The 26215-nt window shown below is 41.7% G+C and overlaps 1 protein-coding gene across 2 annotated transcripts in view; it reads right to left on the bottom strand.

The window, feature by feature from the left end:
• The window catches only part of USP7 (ubiquitin specific peptidase 7), a 69808-nt gene extending 43883 nt beyond the window's left edge, over positions 1-25925 (bottom strand). For both annotated transcript variants that reach the window (XM_041462038.1, XM_041462040.1), the window contains exon 1: positions 25799-25925. In XM_041462038.1, the coding sequence (XP_041317972.1) occupies positions 25799-25880 (82 nt within the window). In that variant the 5' untranslated portion in view covers positions 25881-25925. The remainder of the gene's footprint in view (positions 1-25798) is intronic.
• Positions 25926-26215: the final 290 nt, after the last annotated feature.

Here is a 26215-nt window from a genome sequence, read left to right as displayed (position 1 = left end):
CAAGTTCATGTGGCTTCTGGCCTAACTTAAATGCAGTTCTAAGACAGGAGCAGTGCAGAGTGCTCTGTCCCTAAGCTGCAGGACACGTTGCTTAGCACAAACACGTGTTTACAGTCACGTGTGGCCAAAAGCTACAGAATGACTGCACAAGCACAGCAATTCCACTACAGCAGAAATTGCCTCTATTTAACAATGATGACGGCGAGCTATAACTTCACTAAGCTTTCAGTCATGACTCACATCACAGCCATAGTCAAAGTCTGAAAGCTTATCCACAATGTTTGTCATTAGCTCTTGGAGCTGGCAGCCACAGAGGAGAAACTGAAGCAGTGTCGGCAGCAGGTTATGAAACATTTGTTTCCTTTTGAGGTTAAGGAGACCACAGCAGAGGAGTAATAGTGATACTAAAAACTTGGTTACAGTTATCACACACATCCGCCTCACGCTGGAAATCCCTGGGACTGAGGGCTGGGACAGTCCCTGCACACAGCTTGCACAGCTCTCCATGCAGCAGTGCCACAGCAATCCCAAAATGAGCAGGGAGTTGCACCAAGGGCATCTTCAGCAGCATGAAGGGAGTCAGTCATTCACTGCTGGCAGCAGCTTGAAGAATGCCATTAACTTTCACATCCAGTCTTGCTTTTAGTGGGGGAAAGCAGAAAACAACACAACTTTCTCCTCTTCTGCTGGACTAAATGGACATTCCAGAATCAAAGCCTTCATGGAAGTTTTAAAAGGGCAATTCTTTTAAAAATACAAATACAACACTATATACAGATATGATAAAGGGGTGTGTGTGTGAATTCTAGTGTATGAGTGAACCTGCAGTAAACACTGGGAAAAGGACTTATTGAGCAAAAATATCAGGTGGCAGGAGATAAGAATGAAGTCAGAGAATGCAAATGAGCAAAATCCATGCTGAAGCAGTCAACCTACAGCAGCACAGTCCAGGTCTAGCTTTGCATCTCAGTGTCAGGACTGGAAGCTGCCACACCCCCTCAGCGCAGCCCAGCAGAGCCATGGTCCTCTGCACTCACTACACAACATCTCTTCTATTGTGGAACAAAGCACAATCCCTTCAAAAGTTTCTTTAAAAAAATTTTTTTAAATATATCAGTATTTTTTAAAAATCAACATCTAAAAGTTTACTTCAGTGCGTAGTTTAAAATACCAGCCTGACATGCATAATAGCACACAAGCTAAAAAAAAATTAAGAAATCATCACTACTAGAAATCACAATGAATAAACATTCTGTGATTTCAAATGCTATAATAAATGTCACCTCTTGAACCACCAAATTGATCCTTGCTATTGGGCAGCATATCAAAACACAAAATTAAGAAATTCCTAAAGCAAGCAGTAAATGCCACAGTTTCCAAAGCAGTTACCAAACTGTGGGGGTGCAAAGAGGACACTCAAAAGTCTCAAACAGAAAGCAATAATATTACTTCTTGAAAGCAAATAAAGTTTGAAAAATGTGAAGAAGATGATGAACAAATACTGCCTTGAGCTGGAAGTAACAATGCCAACAGGTTACTTCACAGCTCTGGAGCACAGAGTGCCCAGACCACACCTGGCTGCAGGGGGCTGCAGGCACTCCCGTGCGACTGGATTTCATGTGGCTCTAACAGCTCACAGGAAAACTTTTGGATTCCAGCAGCTTGCTTCTCCCGAAGTCTGGAAACCATTGCTCTGAAAGCCAGATGAATAGAGTGGCACCCAGGAGGGCAGGGTTTGAAAATAATCAAAAACCAACCAAACAAAAAAACCAAATACCCAAGCCACAAAATAAAACCAAAACAACCACATATACCGAAATTAGCCAAACAAGCTTCCAACTCCATGATCTGAATGGAATTCATTTACATTAGTCAATCTTTGAACTATTTAGAAGTGTTCTGAGCAAAAATTTCTCCTCACTTGCTCTGAAACAACTCAGCTTTTCCAAAGTAAGATAAACTATTTGGCCTCTAATCCCTACCTGCAGTTAAAATACAAACACCACTTATTTCACAAAGGGACTCAAGAGAAAAGGAATTAAATGAAAAGCATTCTACACAGTTTCATTTTTTCAAGACAGTCCTAGGTTGCTATAATGAAAAATCTGAAGAGGAATCAAGCAATTTCTGAACTGTAGCTGCCTTTCAAAAGGCATCAAAAAATAAACCAATTCACCTAAAACATTCCAACGTATCAAACAGTAACAGAGACTGAGATTAGTTTGGCCAGAAGAATGGGAGGAGGGACAAGGGAAGTACACAAACCCCCATGATCCTATGGATCAAGATGTAGGTAACTGCTGTCATGGATGTTTCCATTACTTGTAAATATTATGTCACTTGTCTTAGTTAAAAGTTAATTCTCCCATTAGCAAAGCTGGGAAAAAATTTGCTTTGGTTTCATTTATTATTTTTCTTTTTTCATGGTTCATTACTTGATTCAGTCAAAAGGTGTATCTAGAAATGTATGTACAAGAAAGTTATGAAGGACATTGACTAAGTCTTAAGGGGAAGAAGCTTCTAGAGAAGTATCAGGAGGCAGAGCCAAGCTTACAGACTAAGGGAAAAAGGTATTAGGGGCATAGGAAGCGAGGGGACTTCCAGCTAGGGAAATAAGGTTTAAAGATCTTCAATTCTTTCAAACTTTGCTCTATTACATTTAGAAGGAAAGGAGAAAAGACATTTATTTATTAAAGAGCAAGAAGCCAATGTTAAATATTAAAAAACAAACAAACAAAAAAAAAGTAGTATTATACGGAAGTCTCTTCCTCTCTAATTGTCATCTGAAACAAGTAATTATTGCATTATTGACTGGGAATTGCAAGTCTCCCACAGAAGAAGATGATGTTACACAAGACAGCGAATGAAGAACTGGGATGGGACAATTTCCTGGAAGCAGACTCATCTCTGCCATGCCCACAGAACATGTAGCAATGACTAGACAGACAGTAACAACACTGCAGCCACCACTTATTATTACACTGATCAATCATTATGCTGCTGCTGCCTTGCATTCCCATCACTGGGCCTGCCTGGCCAAAGAGGACATTTTGACAAAGCACAGGATGGCCAGACTGGTTTCTAACTGCACCAATGTAACTAATGAATGGGAACAAAATTGTATTAATAGATTACATGATTATTCTATTCTTAGATAAAACAAAGCAGTTACACTCTAAGATGCCCCTGAACACCATAAGTCTGTAAGATAAATAGTATCAGAAGCTTCATCCCACTGATACAGTTATCTTCAAGTGAAAATAAATGGGAGGTACAATGTAACTTTGTGGACAGAAAAATAGCTGAGAAAAAATAGCCTAGGCAGAACCTGCTCTATAACTAAGCAGTTTGCTGCAGCAACTTATTATCTGCTGATCTTCAAAGACAGGAACAGTCTGATGGCACTTTACAAAACGAAACTCTTAAAATGTCTTTAAAATGTAATTAACTTCCTACTGACACATAAAAAGCATTTAGAGTATTATCAATACAACTACTCAGTGGACTTTAAGCTGCCACTGAAGAAGTAACCCCAAAAATTTACTGATACCAAGAGTGACTAAATTACCTGCTTTAAGCAGTTTAACCCTTTGCTTTATGAATAATTCAGTGTCAGATGAAAGACTGCATGAACCAGAGTTCAGTTTGGACACTAACAACACACCCGTAATTATCCAACAAAATTACAACTTCATGCTCTTGGTGAAGAGTGTGTATAGGCAGCCTTCATATTTGAAGGGATCTTTCAAAACCTTTTTAAGCCCCAGTTGTTTAATAACTGAGGTAGACAGCAGCATTGGCATGAGTTTTTCTTTGGTACAGGGAAATTATTTAGTGGAAGATATCAACCTGCCTGTCTCATTATCCTGCCTTTTATGCATTGTACAGTGTCACAACCTCTTGGCAGTCATCAGGACCAGAGAAGGTCTGCTGAAAAATCTTTCACAGTCCCTTTTCTTAGTCTGAAGAGCTTTTTTAGCTTAGGCTATGATTCCAGAAAACTATCAGATCAGGAAGAAAGGCAGGAAGACTGCCTCTGGCTACCCTGTAATACTCAAAAACCAATAACTAGAACAGTTGACAAGATAAATTATTTTCTTCCATGATCAGGAAAGGCCAAAACATCAGAAGTGTCATGGCCTATTATGGCAGCAGCTCCTGGACTTGCACTACCTTCTCCTTGCTGTATCTAGAGCAGCAAGGCTACAGAAGCAACTTCCCAACTCGTCATGTCTTGTCTCTGCACATTCCAGAGATGGCAGCGTGATTACATCTCTGCTGCGGGTCGGGCACTCGGTCCCAACCTACCGAACACACCCTGAACAATGTGTTTTTCCAGTATCACACCCCTCTTTATGTTTTGCTGCTCTACTAAGTAATAGCTTTCTCTACTGCAACAGTAAAAGCTGCCATCTATGCCATCATTAGAGAGGCTGCAAAACTACTCACAGAAAAAAATGAAGTTCTGAAAGAGGGAAGAAAAGGATGCAGCCTCAGCTGGAGCCAGGGCAGTCCAAAGGCCAGAGAGTATTTACGAGACACTATACCCAGCACGCTACAGTGCTGTGGACATGTTCTTGGTGTGTTTAAGACAGACAATTAAAAAGCAATTAAATGAGTATATTTGGATAATAATATACGCACATTATGTAATTAGTGATTCTGCTCCCATTAGCACCTCCCTCTTTCCTTGTGGAAGTCCAGAAAAGCACACACCTCCACCACCTGGACCAGCACGATTTTTATTACTCAGACATATAAGTTTTTCATAACTCACTCCTATATCATTTTGGATGAGTGCAACCCACAGTCTCAGCGAGTCTTGGGGTATATCTATTTAATTAAATACAATAACTGAACACTCACCATATGCTTAAGCAGCAAAAAGGTTTTGTACGTTTACCAGTAGCACAAAACATTGCCTTACATGGGTATGATCACACACACCGCTTGCCCAAACCAGCTCTGAAGGTACACTGCTTCTGCGCAGTAACTTTGCTACAGAGTCAAAATATTATTCATCACAATTCAGATTCTGTAACTTGTTTTGAGACCAGATTCATCCTCAGAGCAAATGCTAATTGCACTGCTCACTCCTGAACTCAGCCTTGGAGCATGCTGAGTTTTGCTCACACTAGCAGTAGCACAGGAAGGTAGCTTGACTGTATTTTCCTAATAGTGACGTGATTTTTAAACTGTTGAAACACTGTTGATCTGTCCATGTTGGAGCTTAAAAGCAAAATTAATTTCATAGTAGAGAACAACACTGGATAACAATATGGATTTGACTGGAATTGATTTTATAGGCACTAGGAGCAAAAAATATAAATCACCTACTTTAGCCCCATCTTTTAATTTATCTTTTAACAGAAAAGATCACTCCAAGCCACAGAAACTGTGCAATATGCCCAAACCCCTCACATTTAGGGATCTAACACCTCCAGCACTTCTTCCTGTTATTTTCAGTAACGCTTTTAAAGGTCTTCCTTTATCATTGGAGATTTGCTAACACTGATCTTGTTTTCCCTCTGCTTCCTTATGCTCCCAGCTGTGCACAGAAATAGATAGATACATAAGGTATTCCAGGCTCACAGAATCTGACTCAGATTCCTATCTGGTTGCAGGTAGCTGGTAGTTCTAGACTAGGCTCTGGTGAGAAGAGGGAAAGGCAAATAAAACAGATTCAGGAAAACAACATTAAAAACTATATAAACTGTGAAAAAGCAGGCAAGCACAGTTAATCATATTTCCTTCTCACCTGACAACACAAACAAGCTTAAATCCAGGCTTCTTTGCTGCATAGTAAAGGAGTCAACATCAAATATGCTCACAAGAAAGTACTCCTTTGAGGATAACTATGGAACGTCCTTCAGAGGTGGCTGTTACAGCAAAGCAGCCTGAAATCCCTGGCCAAAGCATCTCCAAAGTTCATCAGTTAGTCCCATGGTGAATCTAGAAAAATGCAAACACACTGTCCCTGAGGGCACAAGGAGTGGTGATCTCTGCCATGCCACTGGATGCACACCCTGCCCAGCTGGGATACACAACTGGAAGATCTCAGTAGCACAGTACCCGATTACATTTTCCTTGAGGTGGTAGCTTCTGCAACCAAGGACCACTACAGGCTCTACTTAGCACAGTGCACTGAGTACCAGAGCAATCTGGAATGCAATATGGAAGCAGAAAGGTATTTACAGAAGAACTGTAAATCAAGACTCGTGTGTGCTGGTTTGGCTTCTTCATCTTTTCTATTACTTATAATACACAAGGGACTTCATACTAAATTACCAGAATGCAAGTTTAAAGAAACAATGTCTGCTCTCCAGACTTTAGCACATCTTTCCTCAGTTACCCAGGACCCTTCCTAGTCTACTCAGAGATTACCTCTAAACAGCCACTTGATACCTTGTAGCATCTTTATTTTCCTTGTAACTTCTTTACTTCTCCTATATCTTTTCAAGATGGAGGAGGGAAGCAAGGCTGTTAACCAGGTCGAAATGCAGCAGCACAGTGAACTTACACAAAGCTTTTATTATTCCCAGTTCACTTCCAAAGGCGATGCAGTGAATGGAAGAAGATTCTATGAGGAGCAGTGAAAAGGTACAGAGGCAGCGTGGCCAGGCTCAGACACCCTCGGGGTGTGCACAGCAGCAAAGGAACTCTGCCACCGCTCCCTGCACTCATGGTTAACATCAGCATCTGCCACTCACAGACCTCAACACACCAGGTTAAACAATTTTTGTTCAATCCAGGCTGGCTAATCTTATGCAAATATTCAGGGTTTCCATAAGGAACTTTAGAACATTCATACAAAAAAACTGTTACTAGCCTGAAGTATTAAAAAAAACCCAAAATTCTTGACTGAGAACAGTTTTGCAGAATCTATAAAACTTTACTGTAGACAAGACAAAGTGTTTGGCACTTTTCATCCAAAACAAAGAGCAAGCCCAAGTCATCCTTCTCTTCCACTTCAGGAAAACCATTCCCAGTTGTGGAGAAGCATCCAGGGCTGGGAGCAGGATCAGCCCACACACGCAGGTGTGTTTCCTCCTGGTCTGAGCAGGGAACTGCTCCGAGCAGCACTGCTCTGAAGAAGCACCTCAGCAGTGAAGGGCAGAGCTGAACCAGTTAGTGTGGGGTGCCCGGTGCTGATAAATCCTAACCTCACACCAGGGTCGCTTTTACAAGTGTAGATTACCCGTGGGTAAAATGACAACAACAATTAAACCATTCAAGGCCTGAGGTTTGAGGTTGCTTTGTTAAGTCCTTTATGTGAACTGATACACATGCACACGTGCACAGCCTGGTAACACAGGAACATTTACTGCTTCCTGCCAGCCATACAGGGAGCACTGCTGACAAAAATCATTCTTTTCTACTGAAATTCAGTTTTCACTGTGTTTAGTAACAAATACATTTCAAGTACAATAGTAAACCATGATTTTAAGAGATTCCTACTACAAAAAAAGAAATCTACACTATGGGTTAATTTTAACATTTGTTTTCGACGTGATTAACAAGAAGTAATTACGTTCTCATCTAAAATTAACAACTGCAAAATGAGCAAAACAAAAAATGTTCCTTTTTTCAAATGGGATGATCTGGAAAAGAAGCTGCTTTCTTGTTCTCTAAGACATATATTTCAGAGCTCTATTCTCCACTAGTTTCCTAAATTCCTAAAAGACACAGTTCCCAGGAGCTTTTGAGGTTGCTCCTCAATAAGCTCAATTTTCCAGCCTCGCCTGTTAGCAGTGTGCCATGGCTACAAAAGCTTCCCTGACCAGAGGACGAACACAGAATGACTGTGCATGGAAGGGGTGCCCAGCTGGGATGGGAGATTTGGTGATGTCCCTGCCTTGAACATGAAAAGGGCTCAGGGCTGGTGCCCCAGGGAGCAGAGACTGTGGGGTGGTTTACTCCATCCTGCTCCCATTTGGAAATCCCCTTCCCTCAATCAGTGTCCCCTTTTGACTGGAGTCTCCATGAAGATTTTTGGGGTCTAGACACTCCCAAGAAACTCCAACCACTAAATTTCTGGCCAGCCTTAATCTACTGAATCATCTGCCAGGTGGCTGCTTTCTTCTACTTTGTAGCATGAACACTAGCAATCATTAAAATAATTTTAGAAGCCTTAACAGAGCATTGATTCAAGTCTCTAACACAGAACCATTAAATGAACCATTAAACCCCAAAGCAGTTTACACTTTCTTCAGCATTCGTTTTAACTAAGATTTAACCTTTATTTTCCCTTTCTATTCTGACAGCAACCCTTCTACCCATAAGTGTTAATGCAAGAAAATTATTACTTAGGCTCTAAGAAAGAGCTGATTATTGTTGTAAAATGTTCTGAAGATCAGCTTCACTTCACTGCTTTGAAGATGAAAGTTACTGTACTGAAAACATCCAAATGTTAGCAGACACCAACATTAGCACTAAACAGTGTTAATTATTTAATACTGCATACATGGAGAACAACTTTCTTCAAACAAATAACACAGCTGAAAAACTGTTTTGTATGGAATGTCGGGTGTCAGTCTCCACTATTTAACATGGAATTCTTAAAAGAATGCAGAACAGGAACTTTATAATCCTCAGTTAAGCACTCCACTGACAATTTTATCACTTTTTCTTTGTCAGCAATTTTAAGTCGCATTCTTTTCTTACTGAAAACAAAAGAAAACTTTTAAGTGACTGAGAAAGCTTTTCCTGTTTAACTATTCAGTGTTAAATAGCCAACCAGCTGTTCTGGTGCCAAACAGGCTGCCATGGGACCACGGAACCAAGTCCCTGCTTCCCCAGGCCTATCAGTTAAGCAATCACAATCAGGAATGAAGTTATACTCTCTATTCTAGAGAAAACAGCATGCAGACCCAGCCATATACAGATTTTGAGGCTAACTTGCTTTTCCAAATCCTAACACAAACACACTGAAATCCACGAGGCAAAGAAACTGCTGTGTACTCCACAGGCACATTAGCTGTGAACAGCCAAATTCAGATCTGCAAACCTGAGCAACTTCTAATACAAACAAGAATAAAGAAGACACTACTGATATACACTGGAACACCTCTAAACCAGCAATCTTTTAGAACCTCATCAGAGACAGAGTTTCTTGAACGCTGTACCTCATACAGTAACATCTGCAGCTGCAAACTTCAAAACTACATGGTTTACACAAACAACTATTTCAAAAACAGAAATTGGAGAGATGTCGTCAAAAAGGAAGACCTCACACCTATGTAATTTTATTTTCATTTCAGTTTAAAGAGCAACCAAATGGCAGGAGTGGAGGGATAATTATGCTTCTGATGGAGTTTATTGTATATGGTGGGGCTCTTGAATATTTTAGTGCTCTCAGTAATGTCCTGATGTGTCACCATCCCAAATAATCATCCAAATTAGTTTTCCCTTGTAAAGGGAGGCAAAACAAGTTGGTCAAAATTCTTCTCCTTTTTCTTTGGAAAACCTAGTTACTTCACATGTGGCAGCAATTATAATTAGCACATTTTTCACCAGAAATACATTCTGAAGAGGAAATCGTATTTCACTGCTCACATGTTTGTTGCATATTTACTTTCTTACTACATATTACATTTATTTTTTGTTTCAAGAGCCAAATCCTCAGTATTTCAATAGCTTTCTGGTCAACTATTCTTAGACCATAAAAGCAACAAAACAGACTTGAAAACACATTTTAGGACAGTCGGCTGCTGCGTGTCACTCAGTGAATTACATCTTTCTTACGCTTTGCAGAACACCCTAATTCCAGAAACACACTCCCAATCTCAATACTCTGTTCTTTCCGGCAAAGCTTCCCAACTACTTCTATTTTCACTCCACTGCTAGTGCCACTCATCTGAAGCAAACTTTGAGGACTTCCAAAATTAATTACTGCCTTCCTGCTTTGCCTTTGGCTAGAAGCTGGTATAAGCACCATCACCAAATTAAGCTGTATCTCAAATTCCTCATTCTGTTGATGATGAATGATTCTTCCTTTGTCTCAGGACAACGCTAAGTCCCTTATGTTTACTCCACACCCTTTATTTTTCTCTCCTAATAATGCAGTGTTTTGTGGTCTGTGTCATCATCAGCCACTACAACCTCACACACAGCTGGGACGGAAACCCTCACTACTTGCACTTTTTTTGCTCCATTCACATTTCCTGCTCCCACAAATGCTCTCACTATTTGGAGTATATCTTTGGAGCATACAAAAGCAGATTTTTTTGGTCAGTCCTCCCCACTACTGGATCCTCACTGCCCCTCTTTTTCCTGGACTACTTTTCTATGACTTTAAAACTGTGAACAGTTTTCCTTGAAGGGATGTGAGCACGGGATAGTGCATGGCAGTGGATCACAGGGGAGAAGAGAAAAATAAACCCAAACACAGAGGTACACCACAAATTGTCTAGTATGTAATTCCTGGCACTTCCTTAGCTCCAGACCTTTTTCACCAAAAAAATTCAATTAAGAAGCCATAAGGATGTTCCTTATTTCAGAAGCAGAGAGGATTTGATTTAAGAGATCTTGCTGAAGAAATAGAAGTACAGAGAAAAAAGAAGTATCTGCAATTAATGTGCATTATTTGCAGGTTTTTCCACTGAAAAGTAACTAATTTTTTTTTTTATTCATTAAACTAACTGAACTGAAGCAGAGACCTCCAATTTAAATGCCATTACAGTCAGGTCTGACCCAAACCTCAAACAAGCTCCAGATGTTACTGGTCAAAATCAGAATTAGAGCAGGATTTAAGAATTACTGAGACAGTAATAATTTAGCTGCAACTGCTATCCCTTCCAGAGGGGGAAACTTTTTCTCTGAAAGAAAGGAAGAGACACACTGTGCTTTTGCAATAAAGAATAAGAAGAGATACAAAAGACAATTCTAAAAAAGGAGAAGATAAAATAGGGAGTGAAAAGAGGATAGTTACTTTAGTGGTTATTTTGCTGGGGGTTATCAGGGAGAAGCTACTCTCTGGGACAAAGCTCTCACACCAGCAAAAGAACCAAACCAACCTTTTCAAAGAATATTCAGTTATTTTACTTACAGAAGCCAGGTGGCTACAAGTGGCGGCGCTGTGTTTATCTGGGTGGTAACACAACACTGGCATACTTCAAACAGCTAAGCTACACAACAGGAAATTTATCTGTGCACATGTAACACGAGTCTTTACCTGTTTAAGCTTGTTCACAAACCCCATCACACACAACATATTGTCTAGATTTCTTCCTAGCAGATGTACCTTTCCCCCCCACTGCATCTTTCCACCATAAAAATGTTAAAATAAACATACACTGTACATTCATATGGCCAAGCTCAGGTATTTTAATGTCCCTGTGGATGCTTTATTATTGATGTATTTTCAACAAACTTTAAGATCAAAGAAACCCCACAAGACCAGAAAGAGAAACACAGACAAGGGGACTGGGTGAGTACATCTCTGGCTCACTTTGACTTGGACAATTTGGGTAAACAAGATATTTCACTAAACATCTAGATGATAATCTGTGGGATGCTAGAGATCTCTGGGATTTTATCAGAAAACTTCTGTCAAGCTGTAGGATCTCCCCATCCTGCCCTTCTCAAGGCAGGGCCCTGGGATTTAAGCCACTTGCAGCTCAATTGCAGGAGAGAGGCAATACACCCTAAGGACCAGGCTGCACACACAGGAAAATACCACATCCACTACTGCTGGGCTGCACAATACAAGATAAAAAGGTGCTCCTTCAGTGTTCAAAACATTGCAAATGCCACTCTCTCTTCTTTGAAAATTAAAATATTTACTTCAAAGTGCTGACACGGAATAAATGACCCCAGAACACAGAGAAACACCTTTCAATTAACTTAGAGGCACCTGGTTTTAACTTTTGCTATTGCCATCATACCTAACACATGCAAATGTTCACAGCCAAATTTAGGTTTATAACTGGGGGGAAGAGTATTTTCATTATTTTCTGCAAATCCCATTAGCAATCAACGCCACAAATTTCTCAAGCAAACAGGCTACAAATGCATGGATTTCAATGCCAACAGTGCTTATTCCCTGCCTTAATGCAACCCAGCACCCCTTAAGTCTGAGCACACTCCCAATCCCTGCAAGCTTCATTCTCGGGCACAGTTCTGAACTCACCCTGCTGAGCTGTACAGGGAACTTCCACTTGAATGCTCAGCTCCAGCTACTGGGGAAGAGGAAAGATTATTCCACATCTACCAATAAATGCATCATTTGCACACGTGCAGACAAACTCAAAACAGTGGTCCTAAGCACTCCAGCAGAATCCTGGCATCCCTCTGCACTGAGGTTAAGAACCAGCATGGAGTGACAAACTCCTGTTACACAACAGCACTGCATGTTACAACTGCTGTTCTAGGGACAATTATGACTTTTTTTTTAGAAAAAAAGTCTGCTGGACGTACAAGAGTTTCCATGAGATTTTTGTTATCACTTTTAACAACTATGCAATCAGATTGGCTCAGCAAGATACAGCTTTCACACTTTCTGCTCTGTAAGTGAGGACTAAATCAGAAACAGCTGTATTGGTATTATTTATAGAATTTAGGATTATTTTAGTATTACTGGCACTATTATTGTAATACTTGATTTACATAAATACTTTATCTAAGATCAAAGAAATGACCCTACATTTTATTTCATATACTAGTGTACTTGGTCTGGCCAGATCTTGAACAGGATCAGCAATCCCAGTGCCAGCAATACAGTTTCTCACCAGAATCTGTGCTTACACAGGTCCATAACCTTCATGATGCTTCATCTTCAGGGGGAAACAGAAAGAAAAGCAGGAGTTCTAGGGCATTAAGGATTTTCAGTTTTTGAGTTTTGTTCAGAAACACAGAGAGGATGAGAGAAAACCTCAGCAGGTACATGATGCACAGAGATGGCAGGTACATGATGTGCACTCAAGAGCTGTTCCTGTTACTGCTGGCTCCTGCTACCTCACTGCTGCTCCACAAACTCTTTAAAATGTTAACATGCACTTCAATATAGCTCCAACAACTTAACTCCAATCCTTGTATTTATCGTTGCTTGAAAGAACACATCTCAAAGAGCTGGCAGAAGTCTGTGGAAAGGAGAAGGTATTTCTCACCACTAGAAGTGGTATATTTACAGCAATATGTATTTTCTCCCAAATCTTACAACACAGAAAGTGATTAAGCAATCTGGGGAGGCCATAAATCAAATTATTCAGGTATATTCAGGTGCTGGACTACCATTAAAAACAGCATCTTAAAATAGCTTTTGCTACTGCTGAAGATTACAGAAACAGTAGAAATTTCCCTGCAGATCAAGGAGGCAGCTGCATACATTCAACCACTACAGGACTTACAGATCTTGGTGAGTGAATCAACATGGGAAAGAAAAACAGTATGGTGAGGAAAGCGTTCCAGCTCCCAGAAAATTCAAGGCCACTCAACACAGCCAAGTATACAGCTATCTTTTGAATATAAGCTGAACTTCTGAAGTGAACATATACCACTAAAAATTCCATGTGAGCTGAGTGCTGGCACCACTCCCTGCCTGGCAGGCAGCTAACACACCATCTTCTTTCTCCGTAGCAGCAGGAAAAAGGAGCAGGTATCCCTCCAGCCTCTCCTCTGCTCAGTGCAAGGAGCACCCAGACAAGGCTGCAGCCAAGAACAAGGCATTCTTCCCAGCTGCCCTTCTGAACTGGACCAGAAGGGAGGTCACAGCTTTTCTTCTGGAAGCAGTTACACCTTTTCAAAGCTTCTCCTCCCAAGGCAGCTGTTCCTCTACCTTTGGGGCACCCTCACCTGGGAAACACAGGGGCACAGCGCAGTGTCCTATCATCCCAACAGGACAGCCAGCTGGGAGATGGCTCTCCAGGAAGGAAGTGCTGTCAGGAACAGGACTGCTATGGGCTGCAGTACATCCCCACTGGAGAAGCAAGTTACCAAATGAATAACCCCCCCGAATTTCTGAGCATGATGTAGAAATCAAATTGCACACTACCAGCAGCAGGTTTACAACACCAAGGGTTTAACTAGCTTCTCACAGAAGGCAACAGTCGGTCCATATTTAGGGTAGAAATCAACCGTAATTGCTCAACAACTCCACTTACTTTAAAAAATTTCTTACTCCAGAAAACACAAATATCTATTTACAAAACTGTATGCTGCCGAATTTTTAAATACTTCTATTGTACTCCCATCCTTTGATTTAATAAAGCATGCATCTGAGGTGGTTAATGTGCATTTCAAGGTATATTAAAAATGAGAGATCAAAAATTAGCATTAGCCCAGGTAATCTCTGCCAACATTTTGCTCCAGCAATGCTAACTAGACCCTGTCTAGCATTAAGCTCATCAGTTCTAAGCCACTTTTACCTTCTTAGGTCTAACCTGTGAATGTGACGCTAATAGCAATAGGCACACTTCAAGCTGAATTCAAAATGACAGAAATTTCATGCATCTTCTTCTGAAAACCTTCCAGATCAGGAATTAGGTTAACTCTGAAACTCTCTGCTTCTAGCACACCTGCTAAAAACCTTTATTATCCAACCATTTTCCAGAAATCAGTGTCCCATGTTTAAATTAGTACCATTACACTTGCCAGAAACCTTGGCTGATCAAACAGCTGCAATAAACACCAACTCCAGGTTTGAATGCAAGCTGGAAATTCTCAGCCCACATGAAAAGACAACTTGGACAGGAGACTAAAACTCCCACAAATACATTTAGATCATAATTTAATTTAATTTATTATTTAAATTTATATTTTATATTATTATTTAAATTTGTAATTTTATATTAGGTAACTGTTTGACTTTTTAATGTGTACTTGAATCAGAAAATAGCAACCCACTTTATACAGGTGAAAAAACAGAAGACCCTTCAGATGTATCTCCAAGCTGGAAAATGCAAGAAACGATATTAAGCAACAAGGAATACCCTTGTGAGAAGAAAAGAAAAAAATAATTCAAAGAAACGAAGACATGCACAAGCAGACCTGTAATAGGAACAACTTCATCCCCAGAAGTGTTTGCATCTGAACAACACTCAATTTTTGTAATGGTAAAACCATGTGTCTGCACCAAGAGCTCTGTAAACTTGGATTTTATACATTTGGAACTTTGCTACAGCCCTGCAATGCATTTCTTGCGGGAGACAGGTACCCAATAAAGGGTCTTGGGTATGTTTTAAAAACAAGTTCTAGAAGCCATTAATGGCTTAAGAATCTTCTTGTCCTCCTGCCTCCTCAGTACAGTTGACCGACTTGTCTGTGGGGCCAAACAATAAAGCAGACCAGTGAACTGAGCTAGGTTAAAAATAAACACAAAATAAGGAAGTCATTTTAAATTCAGATCTCTTCATTCATCTCCTTATGAGCAAGGAGGCAAAAGGAAAGCACAGAGGACAAAAACCCTGCTCTAGAAGACACCTCTTTTCTGTAGCAGCGTTGAAGTGAATTAGACACTTTTCCCCTGGCTCTCAGCAGCATGTAAAAGTCATCTGATATCATGAAGTCTGGTGCCCAAACCAAAATCAAGGACCCTCTGTGCAGCTTGTGCTCAATTTTGGGTTAAGCTCCTCTTTCCTGCAGGCATTTTTCTCAGCTGGACTGCTGCACAGCCACCTGACACTGTACCAGCCAAGAGACTCCTTGGATGTGGGAGATGCTTGATGCCTCTGGCTCCAGAGGTCAAGCACACACACCTGCTAAGTGGCCTTCTGCTGGACTAATTTAAACAAAAGCCAGGTGAGAATAATAATAATCTTGAATAAAATGGGCCTTCAACATGCAGTCTGTGTTGAATTCAGTGCTACTGGTACAACTTCACCAGCAAAAGCAAGTGTTTGCACATTTGGATAAGTAAGGCTTCCACGGCTCATGTTCAGACTTTGATTAAGCTTTACTTCAAGCAATCACATACTATTCTTGGATTTGACCTCAGTTTTGTTCTTCAAAGGTGGCATGAAGTATCTAAATTTTTATTAATCTTAATTATTAGCTGAAATACAGATTTACATAATTCTGGGGTATGTATGATCTGAAAGACAACAAAGAGATAAACACACTGAGGAGAATCACTTGAGGCACAGGCTCTCACCACTCTCAGTTCACTGTAACTGCAGGATGCTCAAAGGTCTTACAGAATTAGTTGGAATGTTTTCTTAATCCATCAAGAGAAGTCACTGACCAACAAAGCTGAAGTGTTTTTATCCCGAGTTGAAAAGCCTGAAGACACATGCTGAGGTTCCACACACTCTCTCCAGTGGCAATGCCCACAGGCTCGGTCCCACCTCCACACCCAACCTGCCCCGGAGCCAGCTCAGCTCCTACTCTGCTGCAGGGACTGAAGAGCCCCGGGGTCTGACTCCTGATCTCCAGCCCAGCACAAGGGACACAGCAGCCATGGCTTATCAACAGGCAACTGACACAGGCACTATGAGATCCATTCTTGTGCAACTTCCTAATTACTTTCCCATTAATCTGTGCTATTATCAAAATCAAGAGGGTTTCCCCAGCAGAGCACTGCTGATAAGCAAAGGAGCTGCACAGCTCTCCCTCCTTCAGAGGGAAGCCACAAGAATCCTTTCCAGTAAGGACCACATCCTTCCCACACCAGCGCTCTCTCCTGCTTTGGGTGACACACTCCAGGGCACAGGTATTAGGTCAAAGCATGAGCCTGATGAACAAAGTAAGTTGAAAAAACAAGACAAATCTGCTAAGGATAAGGAAATTTTTTTAAATCAATATGAAACTGAATATTTGAAAAAAAAAAAGCATGCGATTATTATAAAATTCTGTGGTTAGGCTTTCAGAACTAACTACTTTTAAAGAAATTATTAGTTAGTTTTTAGTTCTGGCAGATTTCAGGTTGATTTTACTGTTGCTTATTTTTAATTCCTCAGCCATAAGGACACTTTTAGAAAGAAGAAGAAAAAAAAAAGAAAAAACCCAACACTTAAGCTTATGGTTACCTTTGTGGCATGACAAAAATACTACAAAGTGTTATATTAGTTTTTAAGGGGACTGGTTTTTTGATGCAGACTGCAAGAAATATTTGAAGCAGTCAGACTGAAATAGAGGAGGTGAAAGCCACACAGGAAGAATGAGAGGAAAGCAGATGAAAACTGAAACACCAGTACTCTAATTGCAATTAGCAGGAAGGGTTTTGCATGTGCCTTGTGACACAGTATTTAATTCATATCATATATAGACACATTTGAATTATCTCTCTGTTCAACTTCTAATAGTTTCTCCTGTTCTCTAGGATTAGGTTCACCCCTTGATATTACTAAGCAACTAACACTTAACCAGGTAAAAAATTCTTTAGAAGAGGTCAGTTCCTTGCTATTCCCAAGGGAGAAGGAAATCTAACTAATCCTTAGCTTGATTTAATGAACAATAAGAGGTTCACACAGACTCTGCTTAAGCAAGTTTTCTTTTACAACAAGTACACCTCACACTGTCTTAGGACCTGAAGCCTGTATACCCACACAGCAGCATGTGAGTGTCCTGTCAGCTGCATCTGTAACAGAAGCAAATTAATCATTTATCTAACTGGAAGAATTAAGATGTGCTCTGAAGGAAAACTTGTGCCTAAAAATTGTTACCTGATTGCAGTTACCAGAAATACCCGGTTATAAGTAACTGAGACACATTTCACAACTACTGAGCAGCAAAGAGGCAGCTACATCAAGAGAACTGTCTGGATTTGTAAGCAGGAAGGGAGAATTCAAGTTCTGCCCAACCTCCAAATGAAGTGATCTCAGGTCTTTTAAAAAATCAAAGATGATGGAGAAATCACCATGGACCTGTACCAGGATACAAAATTCCACCTTGACTAAGACAATATGCATTTTTAGATAGGAGAGGAAGGAAAAAAAAATAAAAATAAAAGAAAATGTTCACTCCCCAAACATTTCTTAATCTCTTCATTCTTTTCCAGCAATCAGAGATTGACAAGACTAAAAAATGCAACAGGTTACTGTCCAAAAACTGCATACTGCTAAAGAGCACAGTCTTACAGGGGGCTGAGGACTGGCTCCATCATGGTCCCTTATCACAGCTGATGGGCAAAATAGCAATGAACAGAAATACAGACCCAGGCACAGGGTGGCCAACCTTTAGACCCTAATACCTGCACACTGGGATATAATATTGCTGGTATACAAGCCTCTGCCATTGCCACAGCCATGTCCAGCAAGGGGGGAGAACTGCAGAACATGGGCAAGTTCAAAGCACCTCCCCAAAAGTCCTCCTCCTCTGCTGAGGGATGAGGGCTCAGCTGCACACAGGGGCAACAAGAGAGGGTGGCACAGCTGCCCCAGTGCCTGGACAGGGTGGCTTTCTCCCACAACAATGTGTTGGTCTTATATTGGGAAGTCTGTTTCTCTTCTTAAATATGTAATTTCTCCCTTCTTAAATGTCATATATTAAAATAAATAACATAATTTATTACCTTATCTACTAAAGATAGATGTAATGTCTGTACCTTTTTAATTCACTGTCTACGTATTTTATGAAACCAATTTACACCACTAATGTCTGATCTATTTATCAGAAAGAGTATTAACCTCCTAAGCTGTATTTGCAGTTTAAAACCACCACCAAGTTTTAATGTAGTCTCACACTTCATCAAAATCTCCATCAAAGTTCTACTGAACAGTATCAGGAATATTAGAAAACTCACTGAAATGCACAGGGAGGAAAATCTCTGTTGTGGGAATGCAGAACCATTCCTTTTTTCAAACATGGCAGAAATTAATCCAATTGTTGTATTAGGGTAACATCACATTTAGAACCCTAAACCAGAACTGTCCTTAGACCTTTACCAGAACACACATGCACAGCTGGAGATGCCATATTCTTAAAAAACATCCTTACATAGTGCCTTGTGAAATCATCAGATGATCAAGATTAGAGCTCAGTGAACACCAGTGATACTCCTACATATCCTCTGCTATTTACACTACGAAAAGAGAAATTATGAAAAATGACCTTAATAATTTTCACAGATTTCTGCATTTAAATCAAGTTCTACTGGAGTGCATTAAACCACTTAACACATAAAGCTCCAAGTTCTGTTTCCCAGCAATTTTATGTTTCATATCAAAGAGATGTTACTACATTAAAAAAACTCATCACCTCTCCTAGGTTTCAAAATACTGCAGTACTGTTAAAAAAAAAAATCTATTTTGAACTTTCTCCTCATATTACTGCAGTACTGTTAAAAAAAAAAAAATCTATTTTCAACTTTCTCCTCATACGACATCCCAGCTCACTATCCACATCATCTTCCTCTGGCTTGCAATATGCTTTGGAGTGCCAGCTGAGGGGCTGGTTCTGCTGCAGAAAAGCTGATGCTGTTCAGGACACCTGGAAGACTGTCTAGATCCACACACCAGCACATATGCAAGAACAGGCTGAGGGAACAGTGTTTTTCCTTCCCCAAGTTAAGTAGGATGCTCCTGGCACACCTTCTCTGAGTGGCATCACTCTGGAGCTCACTTTACAGCTGCAGTCAGGGAGAACTCAGGTTTGCAGACAGTGAACATCCTGTTCTCCTAAGACATTTGATGCTACAGAGCATGATGATTTTGTTTAAATCTTCATTATTATACGGGTCAGGAATGACTTATTTTGGTAATGTTTCAAACAGCTGCCAAACAGCAATTAAAAACACTAACTGAGCTATGCTGTATTGATTACAGCATGGAATTTTAATTTTCTCAAAATTTATCACTTAATCTCCATGTTTTTAATACATTTTGCCTAACAAATATGCCCATGCTGTTACAATGGACAATCAAATTGCGATATTCTAGACCATATCAAGTCCAATATAAAACATTTTCAAATGTATTTTTAAGTTAGGAAGAGAATCCCCAAGATTCTTAGACACTACAGCAAGAGTAACACTGTCTTCCCCAAACTGGAAATAGTCAGCACTGTATTTTCAAAATCCATCTACTAATTTCCAGAAGCCTAATTATTTCTAGTGGACAAAACCTCAGCCTTCTAGGGAATCTAGGGAAATCAAAGTCAGAATAAGACACTATTTCCAAGCTGACCATTCTTCATTTTGCTGGCAAGTCATTCAAACCCTATTCAATGTTTCTAAACTTATAGAAATAGTTTTACTACAATCAGCCAGGCAAGATGAAAAATAATGGATTAGCAGAAATGTTAAAATGTTGCAGTCTAAGTCTGCAACAATATGCACAGATTATGCTACAGCCATTGCCACTTATTAGGTGCACTTTCACTCTTTTTGCTACTATATGAAATTAAAATTCTATAACCACTGCAACAAAATACATTAGAGTGACCAATGGAAATGTTTCAGAAAACAACACTATATATTTAATAACCTGAAAAATAAGATAACCCATCTCCAGCCCCCCTTCTACTTGTCAGAACATTTTTTAGTAACTTTTAACCCTGTTGATGGTAATGTCAAATCAGTATGTAGCAGATTTTGAATATATTAATACACACATGTATTTCAGGGGAAAAAGCATACTTGCTATGGATTACTAATAGCTTGTATTGCAAGCCACCCAGTATTTTACTCCTTCACAATCAACAGCCCCAAGATACAAAGGCAAACTAAAGCAACTGATCTGAGGCACCTCAAAGCACAAACTAAAGCAAACAATGCCCTATTTTAAATTTATTATCATTCAAGAAGAATTGGATGCTTCACAAGATTTAAACCAGCTCATTTTCACCCTTACCCCAAATATCAGATGATGTCATGCAAGATGTACTGGCTAAACTGGTTTAACTGCTACAGGCGGGATGCACTGTTTAGATTTTCTTGTGATAAATAACTTTGCAGCAATGAAACTGATTCGGGTAGTTTCAAACAGCTATCTTCACCTGCTTTTTTAAAGCAGTTTGGGCTCTTATTGCTTCTCCTCACACAACTTGACAACTTGCTACTTTACTTTGTTTAACTCCCTAGGAACAACAGGGAGCAGTTTTTACCACTTTTGAATTCAGTCAACAGCATGGAACAACTGGAGTGCTGTAAGGAAGTTTGACATACACAGCTCATCCTGGGGAGTGTGGGATCTGCGCTTCCCTCTGAAGCCTGCACACATTTTCCACTATCCCACTATTTCCACTTCTTCCCAGAGAGTTTACTAAATCTGACAACTTACTGAGAATCCACAATGGAGATTTATGGAGAATGCACAGAAGGAACTCCAGACATAGCTTGCACTCTTCAGAAGCCACCAAGGCTGTTTCCCTGGTTGGCATGAAGTGGCTACTTGAGAATGATCCAATGCACATCTTCTCCCAAGGCCAAGCAAGCCGTTTCCAGAGCTACCAAACATGATCATTATTGCAAGTAAGAGGCCCGGCCTTGTTCTTTGCAATAGGTATAACCCCAGAATTAACCTAATTTTGCTCCTTGTCCACTGCATCAGCATTTTTATACTCCCTCGCTTGACCATCATCTATCTCATGGAAAACTCTGGAGAGGGGAAGGGGCAGGAAGAACACATAAACAAGCAGATACCCACAACTGTATAATGAAATTAGTCTGCATATTCTCCTCTCAAACACACAGCCCCATTTTATCACCACCTGGCTAAAAGCACATAGAAGACAGCAAAGGAATGCAGGGAAAAAGAGGGATACAGGCCTTCAGGAGGAAGGCATAGAAGCAAGCAAAGAAAGAAGTGAACACTGGGTTATATATGCAAATGATATTAAATTGCCAGGAACTGAGAATACTAGTGAGGACAAAACATGAGAGGGAAGCAAACATTCAGAAGTCAGGCAAAAATAAGTTAAGTATTTGAGACCAGTATTCCACAGTGGGTCTGAAATCTAGCAAATTCTGTCAGTAATGAGCAAAACAGGAATGAGCAAGGAGCACAAACTTTCAGCTGCATGGGAACAGCAAAATAGTGTGATTTTAAACTTTTCACATACACACAGACATGTTGAGTTTTTTCCCAGGTTTTTTTGTACATATGCTGCATCATTTCACCTGCAATTCAAGTCTCAATTTTAAATTGCCCAAACTAAGGGAAAACTTAAAAGATGGCATTGCCTGAGAGGCCGCAGAGCTGACACAAGGACAGGACACAAGTGTGCAACCTGAACTACCAGTCACTCACTGCATGTTCCCTGCCTGTGACACTGTGTTGCTAAGCCTGCGCTGGCTACTTCAGGAAAGAAACTTTCCTAATGAGAAACACACGTACCTATGGAACTATGGGCAGAGGCTGAACCTACAAAAAAAAACAGATTCAAACTATAAACAAGGGAAACTTACAGTTATTAAGCTGCAAATGAGAGACTTTTCATGAAAGAACTCTATGCAACATGTAACTGCAGATTTGTACGAAGCCGAGTTCTTTGAAGCTCACACATTTGTGAAAAGATGTTACAGAGGAAGCATATATAAAGTATCAGACTTGGATTCAATTACACTTTATAGAGCAACTCACTAGCAACGCTAGAGCGGTAACTCTTTGCATGATAAAGCAAACTACACACCCTACTTACAGTACAGAAAAAGCTATTATTTATTTCTTCCACTAAATTTATTTAGCATACAAATAAACTCTTCAAAATTTCCACAGGACAATTTACTAATCACCACCCCAAACTGTTAATTTATCTAACACCCAGGCACCAACGGCTCATCTGCACACTCCCACTCTGTTTCGGCCCAAAGGCAGCCAAGGCAGCCAGAATCACATGCTCTTATGCAGCAGTGAATAAATGAGGGGTGCACACAGAATGCAGGACCAGTGACAGAATTTGGCCAGGCAACTGTTGGCACCTGTGCTACCTCAAGCTGCCCTTCTTGTTCCTTCCTGCCCCAATACTCTCACCACATTCACACAACGCTAAATGGGACTGCAAGGTGAACCCAATTAACAACCTGAACTGCATCTTAACCCCCCACTTTCTGTTTGTAATAGTCCAGGGAGGTGCAGTAGCCCAACTGCTGGTGTGGCACATGAGGGGACAGCCAGAAGCAGCAAACACTGTGCTGTCCAAGTGTCCCCTAGGCTTTGGAAGTAGCTGCCTGCAGCTACAGGGACACAATCCCTACTGTGCCCTGAAATTTAAAGTTTCTGTGTCCACATATCACTGCTGCCAAGCCCCAGTAAGTCTAAAGCTGACTGCTAACACCCACGGGTAACAGCACCAAATACACAGAGGGGTGACAAGTAACACACAGCACTGCAGCGAGTACTGCAAGCAGGTGAGGCTGCATCCCCCGGTGCTGTTGAGCGTGTACCTGGCCCTTACCGCAGCTGCTCTCCTCCGTGATGCAGAGATTAAGTTTTCTTTCTAAAGTGAATGTCTTCATCCCTTGTGAAGTCCAAAAGCCCTGTCCAGTAGTACTTTCATTTACACAGTGCCCATAAGGTCATCAAGGAAGAGTATATTAGTCATAAGGGAAAGGGGAGAGGAAAATAGGGACATGAGAGCAAACACTCAAAATACCATATCTGATTCAACCGTGAAGAGTTTAATTCCACACTTCGATTACTACATCTAAAATTGTTATTTCACTCTTTTAAAAATTGTTCATCTAGTATAGCTGTACACAGACGAAGCAAACCTTCAAGTAATTTCAAATCAAGATGTGCAATTTTCCACTGTGCATTCTTCACATGCCTCCTAAATCTAATGTGATCACTCACTGAAGAATGGCATCCAATACTGCTCTGTGCATGTTAAAATTAAGCTAACTACATGTTATTAAGCCTTTTCCTCACTGCTTGAAAACATCTATAAAGAAAGCACTAACACCCATATATTAAGATGACAAATATTGTTTTACACATTAAATTAATATATACCCATGATGTCAACTTTTAATAAAAGTTAGCAATGAGCTGATCTCTGCAGTCCAGTAAAATTAACATGTTTCTCTAAGAAAAATCAAATATGGGAAAAACTTCCACAGGCTAAACTCTTCTGGTTTAAAACAAACGGACAGTCCTGTAAAGTCTCAAAAATTACCAAGTTTGTCATATCAGTTGGAATCAGCTGTGTGTGGTCTAATAGATTCAAACAGATTTCTGAGACAATGATGTATTCTTAGTGTCACTATGTTGACATGTTCAGAGACTCTTTCCTCCAATGGAAGTGGCCACCAGCATGATTTTCACAACCATCAGTGATTTCTGCATTTATTTGGGACTCCTGTATTGCCAGTGGCAGAGGGGGTGCAATCCAGAGAAGTTCAGGACACCCTTAAACTGCATAAAAATGTCCAGCATGTCACAGTGCGCCCAGAATGGCAGAGCATCCAGCCCACAAAATTCAAAATAAACACAGTAAATACAGTCAATATTCTAAAGGACTTAAAAAGGACACTGAGAAAATGGAGATTACTAAATGCAGAAGACTGTCAAACAATCTGCTGGAAACTGTAACCCACAAGATGCTAATACTTGTATGTATACAAACAGGAGGTATATTTTGAATCAACTCCTTTTACATATTTGTCCCATTGTACAGAAACATCACTCTGGAGATTTTACTAAAACAGAACTGAAGAGTAACTTAGATAGTAAATAAGTTTTAGCCATTATTATATGAAATAGACACCTATAAGCCAGGCTTTACGTAATGACCTTCTAATATTGAAATGTAATCTCACAGTCACTGTGACAAACTTCCACTGAAACACCTTCACTCCTCCCAATTTCAATAGTTATTATTTAGCAGAAAGGTACATTTGCTAAGTCGATTGTCCCGTTTCCAAGCAAAATATCTTGTGCTGGTGAGTATTTATGTCAGTCTTGACTAAAACGGCTGAATAAGAATTGTCATCTTCACAGCCAGGCGTTCTAAAAGATATTTAGGTAGTTGGTGATTTTGACCTCAAAGTCAATCGGTACGAGTAGCTAGCTCACTGTCCTTCCTTTCGGAACGAAACTCTGCCGTACGTTTGCCCAAAATAATTTTACAGCGTTGAATTCAGATGGAAGGTGTTGCTCAGACGAGGGAAGGGCGTGCAAAAACAACACCACAATGCAAAAAAGAGAAAGGAAAAAAAAAAAAAAAAAGGCCCCGCTAAAGGCAGCACTGGAGACTATACCGGACGGGGGTAGGGAACATGCAAACGTAGTGCCTCCTTTATGGAACCAGCGCAACTGCATGACGGTGCAGGATGCGGGCCGCGGGCTGTGCAGGCGCTACACATGGCCAGCGCTGCCCGCCGACCCGCGCAGGCCCGGCCGGCAGCGGGTTCTGTAAATAACCCTCGGAGGAGGGTTAATTAAAAATGGCGAGCAGCGTAGCTGCCTGCATACAATGAGCGGCCAGGCAGGGCAGGGCTGCAGCCCCCCGCCCGCCCCGCCGGGGAGCCCCGCGACAGCCGCGTCCCCTTCGCCCGCCCCAGGCAAAACCCTGCCCCGGAATCACGGCAACTACTTTGACCGGACCCCCGTGCCCCCCTCCCAGCTCGCCCCACGCCCGTCGGGAGGCTCCGAGGGTCCGGGGGCGCGGGGCTCCTTTTGTAGCGGCGCTTCCCCCGCGCCCTCCCCCTCCCGCGGTGCAAATTCCTGCGGAGCCCCCCGGGCCGTCTCCCCCGACCCCTCACCGCAACTTTCCCCGGCGTACCCCCGCAGCCCCGCCGAGCAGCGCTCCCCGCGCCCCGGAGGTGCCGGGGCAGCAGGAGCGGCCCGGGCAGAGCGTGTTTACCGCGGAGAGCGGCCCAGGATCCCCGAGGGGACGCGGCGGTGGGGGAGCCCCGGGAGCGGGGCAGAGGGGCGAGGGGGAAACTCTCCGCGGAGTTGAGGGCGCGGGCCCTGGCCGGCTTTACCTTCCATCTCCATGTCCTCGGGCTCGCTCAGCTGCTGCTCCCCGGGCTTCTGGTGCTGCTGCTGCTGCTGATGGTGGTTCATGTCGGGCTGGGGCTGGGGCTCGGCGGCGGCGGGCTGGGCCTTTCCCGCGGGGGGCTGCGGGCCTGTGTCGGGAGGGGAAGGGGCGGAGGAGCGGCGGGGCCTCGGCAGCGGCCGGGACTGGGCGCCTGGCTCGGGGGGCTGCGGCGGGGCTCCGGCGAGTAGGGAGCGGGGCGCCGGCGGAGGCAGCGAGACGCGCACGTATTTACTCGCTATTCGCCCAATCTCGGCGGCGGCACCCGGTCGGGGAAAAGGGGCTGGGAGGAGGGTCCGGCCGGGGGCGGCGGCTTCCCCGGGGGCCGGAGGGGAGGGGACCGGGAGGGGGGGACGGGAGACCC

Source organism: Pyrgilauda ruficollis, unplaced genomic scaffold (genome assembly GCF_017590135.1).
Source record: "Pyrgilauda ruficollis isolate IOZ18807 unplaced genomic scaffold, ASM1759013v1 scaffold16, whole genome shotgun sequence".
In the NCBI taxonomy this organism is placed as follows: domain Eukaryota; kingdom Metazoa; phylum Chordata; class Aves; order Passeriformes; family Passeridae; genus Pyrgilauda; species Pyrgilauda ruficollis.
Note: the sequence above shows the minus strand (reverse complement) of the source record. Positions and strands in the feature narration are given on the sequence as shown.